Genomic DNA, 10309 nt, shown 5'->3' with positions numbered 1-10309 from the left:
ACTCAGGGGCAAACTAAAAGGGCGTAAATCTGAACCCACCGGAGGCTCTGCAGGAGCCAAAGCCTAGTGACCTTTCCCCAGCACAGCGTTAAGAGCATCCGACTTCTGAGGAACTCATCCTTGCCCTTCAGTGTCACGCAAGCGTGCCCTCGCTTTGAAATGATTGAACCTACTGCTACCCAACAAATTCCCCGTCACAGTCACCTTGTTTCTGTACATTCTTAGAGACACCGTTAGGAACAGAGCTCATCCTTAACCCAGAGACCGCCTGCATTGCATTTGTGCTCATGCCTCTTTTGTCCCCTTTATTAGTAGTAGTATTTTATAAATCGTTTTACTGGGGGCTCTTACGGGCTTTGTGTCCTTTAAAAAAGTCACCGTTCCCTTTCCCCCCAAGCTTTTTATTCAGAAAGTTTCCAAACAAGTGGAAAAGTTGAAAGATTAGAACAATGAGCACCAATAGACAGACCCACCACCCACATTTCCGCCGTTGTTCCATTATGCATATTTATCTTTCTTATCCCAATGTCATTGTCACCTATGAAAATTAGCAGGCATGCCCTTAAATTCAGTTCAGACTCAAGTGTCCATAACTGTTTCACCAACTTTTTCAAACTTGCATGCCATTTTCGTTTATTGGATTTCTCATTGCATTGCCCTATCCTGGGCAGAGTCAGAAGTAGGCTTTGTCCAGATATCTCCTATTGACTTTCACACGCTGATATTTGGGATTCCCAGTTCGATGGTTGAGATCCGTTTCCATAACAGTTATTACTCGCCTCTTGTCTCCCCCACCCCCGCAGATCAACATCATGCAGAGTGAAACGGTCCAGGACGTGCTGCTGCTGGACCCCCGCTGGCTCTGCACCACAGTCCTGGGGAAGCTGCTCTCCGTCGAGACGCCCCGGGCCCTGCACCACTACAGGGGCCGCTACACCGTGGAGGACATCCAGCGCCTGGTCCCTGACAGTGACGTGGAGGAGCTGCTTCAGATCCTCGACGCCATGGACATCTGCGCCCGGGACCTGAGCAGCGGCACCATGGTGGACATACCCTCCCTGATCAAGACGGACAACCTGCACCGTTCCTGGACCGACGAAGAGGATGAAGTGATGGTCTACGGTGGCGTGCGCATCGTCCCAGTGGAGCACCTCACTCCCTTCCCCTGTGGCATCTTCCACAAAATCCAGGTCAACCTCTGCCGGTGGATCCACCAGCAGAGCACCGAGGGTGATGCCGACATCCGCCTGTGGGTGAACGGCTGCAAGATCGCCAACCGCGGGGCGGAGCTGCTGGTGCTTCTGGTCAACCACGGCCAGGGCGTGGAGGTCCAGGTCCGTGGTCTGGAGACGGACAAGATCAAGTGCTGCCTCCTGCTGGACTCGGTGTGCAGCACCATCGAGAACCTCATGGCCACCACGCTGCCCGGGCTGCTGACCGTGAAGCATTACTTGAGCCCCCAGCAGCTCAGGGAGCGCCACGAGCCCGTCATGATCTACCAGCCCCGGGACTTCTTCCGCGCGCAGACCCTGAAGGAGACCTCGCTGACGAACACCATGGGGGGCTACAAGGAGAGTTTCAGTAGCATCATGTGCTTCGGGTGTCATGACGTCTACTCTCAGGCCAGCCTCGGGATGGACATCCACGCTTCGGATCTGAACCTCCTGACCCGGAGGAAACTGAGCCGCCTGCTGGACCCACCTGATCCCATGGGCAAGGACTGGTGCCTCCTAGCCATGAACCTGGGCCTCCCTGACCTCGTGGCCAAGTACAACTCCAACAACGGGGCTCCCAGGGATTTCCTCCCAAGCCCAGTCCACGCCCTGCTCCGGGAATGGACCGCTTACCCCGAGAGCACGGTTGGCATCCTCATGTCCAAACTCAGGGAGCTGGGCCGCCGGGATGCGGCCGACTTCTTACTGAAGGCGTCCTCTGTGTTCAAGATCAACCTGGAAGTCAGCGGCCAGGAGGCCTATGCCTCCAGCTGCAACAGTGGCACGTCCTATAACTCCATCAGCTCCGTGGTGTCACGATGAAGGCCTGGCAGAAGGGCTGCAGCCTCCCTTGCCCAGGGACACCTCTGGGCACCCCGCTCCCCTGCCCCCCTCTTCACCTGCTCCGAGGCCACTACCTCCCGAGCTCTCACTCATTCCGTTTCTCCTAGGTGAGTGGCCTTCCCCGTTCCCAGGCCCTTGGACACCTAGTAAATGTCCACTCAGTGGTCCGGGCTCCATGTCTCGCGCCCCAGCACCTGGCTTCTTCCTGATCCTTTTACCAGGATTCTTAACTTTTCAATAGTTTTTCTTTCTTTCTTCTTCTTCTTTTTTTTTTTTTTTTTAATTTATTGATTGTCCTCTTAAAGAGAAAGAAGAAAAAAAAAAAGCACACATTGATCCAAAGTGTGTCTTCCTTATCCGTTATTTTCTTTGGGGCACTATCTGTCTCCTGTGCGTTTCTATTTTATACTTGTAAGGAGAACCGCCGCCCACATCTGGAACCCCACGGTATGATTTATAAACAGACATTATGTGAGTGCCTTTTGCAGGAGAGCGTGTGCTGGGAATCTGGGGCAGCTGGGCATTGTCACAAAGGAAACCTACCTCTCTCTGTCCCTCACTGCATGCGGTCATCCCCAGAGGTGCTTCACCCCTGTTTTGTCTGTGTTCTTGTTTTGTTCCTGGCTATCTTGGTGTTTTGTTTGGTGAGGAAAGGGCAGAGAGGAGCTCCCTCGAGGGTGGTCTCACGGCCAGTGTTGTTGCTCTGCGACCCTTCTGCATCTGCTTCTGCTCCGTGTGATGATCCCCCCAGATCCTACCGACTGTCACACTTCATCAGCCCTCTCATCTCAGGTAGAAGGTCGGCTCAGTTGCAGGGTGACGGAGACCTGTGTCAACAAGCAGCAGCCAGACCCCCCAGCTAACTCTCCGTTGTCCTTTGTGCATAGCAGATGGGTCCCCATGCGTAGATCCCAGTTTGACAACTTCCTGTACTTGAAATTTAAAGACAGACAACAGAAAATAAAGGAAGCAATTTTTCTTGCAGTGGTTTTAAATTGTGATAGAGTTTAAAATCGATATGAAGGAGAACACGTCCTAATTCTTCTATCCCAAGAAGCATGTAATTTTACTGCTATATCATATGTATATATATGTGGTATGTATATACATATATATTAATGCTGGTATTTTTACTTAATCTATAAAATATAGTCGAGTTGAGTTTGGTTTTTTGTTGTTCTTTTTTGTCCTTTTCTTTTTTTTTTTATAAATAAACAGTTGCTTGTTGCATTAGTTTTGTTGATCTTTAATTTAAAAGAAATGATCTGGCTATCGTGTGTTTTCCAACCATTGCTCCACATAGGACAAAGAAAGCTGAAATGCAGAAAGTCACCCTCAGTCGGGAAAAACACAATTTATTTGAATGTTTAATTCTTTCTAGAAGCTCTGATAGATTTATGCATTGGGCTGCTAACCTCAAGGTCAGCAGTTTGAAACCACTAACTGCGCCACAAGAGAAAGATGAGGCTCTCTACTCTGATAAAGATGTATAGTCTCAGGAGCTCACAGAGGCAGTGTTGTACTGTGCCCTGTTGGGTTACCAGGAGTCAGAGTTGACGAGATGGTGGTGAGTTACTTATTGCTAAGTTTGAGAGTGATGTTCCAGAAGATCCCAACCAATTTGCTCTTTAGTTCTAACTACAGAAAAGGGGCATTCCCTGTGGTCTTTCATGTTAAACTTAAGTGAATAAATGCCGAGGTTTATTATGCATGACCTCACTTCGTTTAACTGCAAGGCCGTCCTGGCAGGCATACGGGTAGCAGCAGACATTCATAACCTGACTCCATAAGGTTAGTCAAATGGTTGGAATCCAAACCCGTTCACTCCAGGCTTTTTGACCTTTTAATGAGGAAGACTTGACTTTGGCCTGTGCTCACGGCGGGCATCCAATATGGTGGCCCTAAGCAAAGTGTGATACTGCCCTCTCCCTGAGTCTTTGGTTTATCTATGATTTGCTCACCTGGTCTCCTCATGAGCAGAGCCATCTGATACAGGGTCGAACAAAGACTAGGGTGCTGCACGTTGCCTTCTAAGAGCTTCCTTGTGTGTAGCATCTCGTTTTTAAGGTTAGAGGTGAGAGGAGCTGTTGGTGACTTGCTAACTCCATGGGACTGGGAAGCCTCAGCTTTCTTGGAGGGGCAGCTGGTGGTTTGACATGGTTAGCAACCCAATGTGAAATCATCACTCCACCAGGCCTCCTCAGAAAGATGGCAGGAGAATTTAAATCACGCTTGCCCCTTACTTTCTGGGCACTTCCTTGAGGGAGATAAACCTTTAAGCACCCAATTAACCAACGGAAAGGTTGGAAATTTGAGGCCAACCAAATGTGCTTTGGGAGAAAGGCCTGTTGATCAACCTTAGGAAAAACAGCCATTGAAAGCCTTGTGGGGCACAGTTCTCTGAGCTGCGTGAGGTCATTAGGATCTGGAAGTGTCTAGGCAACAGTGGGTCGGTTTTGTTTTGTTTTTGAGAATAATTGTAACCCCCATCTCGCATCTTAACTCTCACCTGTTGGGTTCATTCCCTCCTGCTTCAGAAGAGTGGCTTGTGGCCAGCTAACTGGAAGCCAGAGACTGGTGTGCATCATGAACCGCCCGAGAGAGTCCTGGTGGCACTGTGTTCCAAGGAGAAAAGACCTAGCGATCTGTTCCTGGAAAGAGAGGCAGTTCTACTTTCTCACCCTGTGTTGCTATGAGTCAGAAACACAGCAAAAACAAGCCAGTCCTGTGCTAAACAATGGTTGGGGGGGCAGGGCACTGATTATCCTGGCCCGTGACCCTAGGTCAGTTATCTGATGCACAAGGATAAGGGAGGAGCAGTTATCAGAGTTGTGTTCTGTTATCAGAAAGGGGGAGGAATGCAGGGTGAGTGAATGGAAAGCCCTGCAATTTCTTTAGATTCACAGGCTCTGGAAAAGGTGCCTATGCGTGTGGTAACAGGCACGAAGGCTGTCTCCCTGCTGTCTGGTCTGTGCTGATCCACACGACCCCTGGGGGTCTCAAGACTGTAACTGCTCACGGGTGTAGAAATCCCAATCTTTCTCCCACAGAGCTGCGGGTGGTTTTGAACTGCCAACCATGTGAACTGAAGCCTATCATAAGCATTACAGCACCTGAGCTATCTTCTTATGTGGTGCAAACAGCCCACTTGGGTGCTAACAGGAAGGCTGGAGGTTCAAGTTCCCCTGGAGATGCCTTGGAAGAAAGGCCTGACAGTCTCCTTTTGAAAAATCAGCCACGGGAACCCTTGCTGAATGAAGTTCTACTCTGACATGCATGCAGTTGCCAAGAGTCAGAATCAGTTTGATGAAAAGTTTTGTTTCTTTTAACTCCTAAAATGCTGAAGCCCCTCCTAGGCATCATTATAAAGCGTAAAGACCCCCGAGCTCAGCACACCTTCCTGGGAAAGGGAGGTGGGGGCATTGGAGGGAAGGGAAGGGTGGTTTGGGATCTCTGGAGTCAGGTTGAAGCTGCCCCGCAAAGCTCCACGATGTCTACCCAGCTCTGCCGGCGGTGGGAGGGACAAGATCACACCATCTGACCTCTTGTGGGCCTGAGGAGTAAAGAGGGAGGTTTGGGGGAACCGGGAAGGTTAAAGCCATTTGGAACAGTCTTATATTTGGTATTTCAACTACAATTAAAGTCATCGTAAGGAGAAAAGGTCAACATTTTATTGGGCTGCTTCTTTTCTCTCTCTGTTTGCAGTTCACTATTTTTAGTTTGAATGCACACAGCAGCGGGCATCTTTGTTTCCTTGAGGATGTAAAATGGGGAGTAGTGGGCTCTCCTTCCTCATTTCCCAGGTGATTGCAGAAGACCTGCTGTGGGCCGGCCCAGTGTGGCCAAAAGGGACAGCTTGGATGAGGCTGGTCCTCGGGGGAGAGGTCAGCAGCTGGGCAAGGAACTTGCTTTCAGGGTCTGTGTTCAGAGCTGTCAGCTTTATTGTGGGTGCCTATGACGAGGGCAGACTTGATGATGGAAACACAGGTCTCATGCTGATGAGAAGCACGCCAAAACACCTGCCCACTGGCCAAAGGTGCAGCTGCTTCCAGACCAGGGTCTGGAACACGAACACAGCTGGTCTGTTCTGGTGTGTGGCCAGGGAAATGCCCTACAGCGGGAGAATTTTTAAAAATAGCTTCCACCTTCATTGGCAGAGAGGCGTCTAGCAGTGGCAGGCTGCCAGCAGAGAGGGAAATAGCCCAGGACACACCACCTCTCATTTCTCCCAGAACCACTCAGGCTCAGATGCTGGCTCCTGGCTGCATTGGCTCCTAAGGCCAGTTCTTTAACCAACACATGGAACAACCCACTTGTGGGGGTGGGGAGGCAGGCCAGGGCGCTGCATGGCTCCACCAGCCTCCTGGGGCTGGTGCTGCGGTGCATGTAGTCTCACTGAGGAATCCGTGCCCAGGGCGTGCCTCTGATCTGAATTCTAGCAGGCAATACCATCTGTCTGAAATGAAAGCATAGCTTTTTCAACTGAAGAGACCTAGAAAGAAACTAGGTTTACTGGTGGAGTACAGATGGGTAGAACTCCCAGATGATGGCTGGCTCTTAGTCACCCGTTAGGTCTGAAGATGAACTCACCCCCAAGGCTCAAAGTTCAACCCAACATTGGATAGATCAACAAGGGAAACTCTAAGGCTTGGGAGGCAGTGTTCCTGAGTAAGCACCCATTGGAGATCCAAAAATCCACATGCACCCAAAGGCAGTTGAGAAAGGTTGGGAAAGAAGGAGAAAGGGAAGCAGGGCGCCCCAGAGGGAGTGGGCCAAATGGGGGTGATGGCAGTAGATGCGCTGAAACAAAATGGATGTGAAGGGTTGATTGAAAAACCCTAATCTGCCCCATAAACCTTCCCCCACGTCACAATTTTTTAAATGTAATTAAGAAAAAGAGAGCCCCTAGAGTTTGCCCCGCCACAAGCTGGGATTTGTGGATGGAATGGAATGGCTCCATCAGTGACCATTTCAGATGGATTACCAGTTCTGCTGACCACAACAGAGAGCCTTTTATACTACTCTGCATTGTTTGGTCACGGTTTTACATGTTAATGTGTGTTCTACATATGTGTGAGCGCATGTGTTTGTCTGCGTGCACTTGATTGGATCTGAGTGTGTGTGCCACATGTGTATATGATATGCATTTAAGTTTTGTATGTTTATACACATGAATATGTTTGCCAGTGTAAGTGTGCAGGTACGTACATGTGCGTAAGTGTGTATTATATATTTATAATTGTGTGTTCATTTGTGTATAAAAATTGATGTGTATGTGTTTGTATGTATACTCATATGAGGGGTGTTTTACTCATACATGAGGTTTTTTTCTGTTTTGAAGTAATTTTTTATTCAAAGATCATTTTATTGGGGGCTCTTACAACTCTTATAACAATCCATACATTGATTGTATCAAGCACAGTTGTATATGTTTCCATCATTCTTTTCTAGACATTTACTTTCTGTTGAACCCTTGGTATCAGCTCCTCTTTTTTCCCTCCCTTGTCCCCGAGCCTCTTGACCCCTTGATAAATTATAAATTATTATTACCTTCATATCTTATACTGACCACTGTCTCCTCCCATGGTTTCTGTTGTTTTTCTCCCTGGAGGGTGTGTGTGTGTGTTTGTGTCGATTATTGCAATCGGTTCCAAGGGGTTTTGAAAAAGTTTGTGAAAAATAGATTCAAAACATAATAGAATTTTTTTCATGAACTTTCTACAGCACCTTTATATATGTGTGTGCTGTATGTTTGCTTGCGTGTGTGTGTTTGTTCAATATAGGGAAGTATCCCTCAGATTCTAAGTATTTGTTTTCTATACAAGAGCCTGGGTTCTCCATGAGTCAGCCACGAATGTCCATTTCCCTAAACTGGGTGACTATGCAGAATCTCGGAGCACTGGCACATCTTCAGCCAATGATGGGAGGCTTTGTCCCCTGGGGGTTGGGTTTCTTCACAGCTGTTGTTGGTGGTAATCTCTGTCTTCCAAGAAGGAAGGCCAGTCCCCTGGAGTGAAGGGCAGGGCAGCTTCCCCTAAGCCATATGACTCTGACAATGACAGAATGGGAGGGAGAAAACCCCGCCGGCACAGGTCCTGAAGACACACTTCTGGTGTTAGCCGTCTGGGCAGCCAGCCGTCATGCAATGCCTTTTTTTCCAGGACAGCTCGGTGCAGGGAAGTTTGACTTTCAGGTTTGTCTAGTCATTGTAATGCACTCGAAATCAGGCTAAGGGTACAATTTCACACCCTGCTTTTTAGTTTGTTTTTTTTTTAATTTTAATCATTTCATTGGGGGCTCATACAACTCATCACAATACATACATACATCAATTCAATTGTGTAAAGCACATTTATACATTCCTTGCCCTCATTATTCTCAAAACATTTTCTCTCCACTTAAGCCCTTGGCATCAGCTCCTCGTTTTTCCCCCTCCCTCTCCACTACCCCTCCCGCATGAACCCTTGATCATTTATAAATTATTATTGTGTCATATCTTACACTGTCCGATGTCTCCCTTCACCCACTTTTCTGTTGTCCATCCCCCAGGGAGGAGGTTATATGTAGATCCTTGTAATCGGTTCCCCTTTTCCACCCCACCCTTACTCCACCCTCCCGGTATCGCCACTCTCACCACTGGTCCTGAAGTGATCCGTCCTGTATTCCGTTTCCAGTTCCCATTGGTACCAGTGTACATCCGCTGGTCTACCCAGATTTGTAAGGTAGAACTGAGATCATGATAGTTGGGAGTGTGGGTCGGGGAGCAAGCATTTAGGAACTAGAGGAAAGTTGTATGTTTCATCATTGCTACACTGTTTTTAAGTTTTATTTCATTGCTACACTGTTTTTTAGTTTTATTTATTATTTCTGACAAGCCCTGGTGGCAAAGGAACCCAAGTGATAACAGTAGTTGCACATTGGGCTGCAATGCACATCGTCCACAGTTCGAAACCACCAGCTGCTCCAAGGGAGGAAGAGAAGGTTTTCTACTCCTCTCAGGACTCACAGTCTCTAAGTCCCAAAGGGGCAGTTCTACCTTGCCCTATAGAGTCAGCATTGACTTGATGGCAGTGAGTATTATCTCTCATAGATATTTTTCAGTGTCATAAGAAAAAGCTCTCCGGAAATAAGTCTTAAGGGCTGCGTAAAGCTATTATGCCAGGAACAGTTGCCATGACTGTGTGACAGAGCATTTTCAATGGCTGATTTTTCAGCAGCAGGTCACCAGTTCTCACAAGATACCTCTGGGTAGACTGGAACCTGCAACCTTTCAATGAGCAGTTAAGTGCATAAAGCATTTGTACCACCACCCAAGGACCATCAAATAGTCTAATAATGTCAGCTTACAATGTAGTTAACTTTCCCTATCATGAAACACCCAGAGATTTTTCCTTACTATAAATAAATATTAAAAGATATAAAATAAACTATAATAAACAGGAGCCCTGAGGGCATAGTGGGTTATGCACTGGCCTGCTAACTCAAAGGTCAGTAGTTCAAAACTACCAGCAGCTCACTGGGAGAAAGACAAGGCTGTCTACTCTGGTAAAGAGTTACAGCCTCGGTCAATCTCATTAATAGATCACTGAAGATGTGGGTGCTATAGCAAAGTGCGGTGAAGCAATTAGATAGTGCTCGGCTATCAGAAAGAATAACATTTGTGATCCTAAAGGGTTGTCCTCAAACAAGCCGTCATCTAAGTAAGGCGGCAACTAAGTCCACATGGAAGAAGCACACCAGCCTGTGTGATCCAAAGATTGTAAATAATATTGTGCAAATCCAAAGTAGGAAATGGTATTCAAGCTTAACTTGTGAACACCTGGTTTCCAGAAGGCTATGGATGACAGTGGAAGCTCAAAATCCATTTGCAGGGCCCACACTGGAATTAAGCCTCTGGTGCCTCCCCTTCGATCATAATTAAGAGATGTGAATAGCTCTGTTATCAGATAGTTGATCTTGGCAGGGGTTGTTAGGTCAAAATGTAATATCATTTGATCTTCTTTTTGGCCCATTTTAAAGCTGTTTCAGTTGAAAATAAGTAAGTGCAGGGGAGATACACATGCACTGAGCCCCCTACCTGTGGACCAGACATGTGAACAGCCTTGCTATCAGACAGAATGCCTTGGAAAGTGGACTTTAGCAGATGCTGTTAGGTTCTAATTTAATACTGAGTCATTTGAACATCCTTAGGATCCATTTAAATTTGTTCTACTTTTTAATATTTTCTGCTTTCTTTTTTATTGAGGTTTTTA

At 47.4% G+C, this 10309-nt stretch overlaps 1 protein-coding gene across 1 annotated transcript in view; it reads left to right on the top strand.

The window, feature by feature from the left end:
• Positions 1-3268, top strand: part of DAPK1 (death associated protein kinase 1) — a 232822-nt gene extending 229554 nt beyond the window's left edge. The window contains exon 25 of the mRNA XM_004714598.2: positions 804-3268. Coding sequence (XP_004714655.1) covers positions 804-2036 — 1233 coding nt within the window. The 3' untranslated portion in view covers positions 2037-3268. The remainder of the gene's footprint in view (positions 1-803) is intronic.
• The last annotated feature ends 7041 nt before the right edge of the window (positions 3269-10309 follow it).

This window comes from Echinops telfairi, unplaced genomic scaffold, assembly GCF_000313985.2.
Source record: "Echinops telfairi isolate 266 unplaced genomic scaffold, ASM31398v2 ScPeMD7_27;HRSCAF=92, whole genome shotgun sequence".
Lineage (NCBI taxonomy): Eukaryota > Metazoa > Chordata > Mammalia > Afrosoricida > Tenrecidae > Echinops > Echinops telfairi.
The sequence above is the reverse complement of the archived record's forward strand: the minus strand, read 5'-3'. Positions and strand labels throughout refer to the sequence as shown.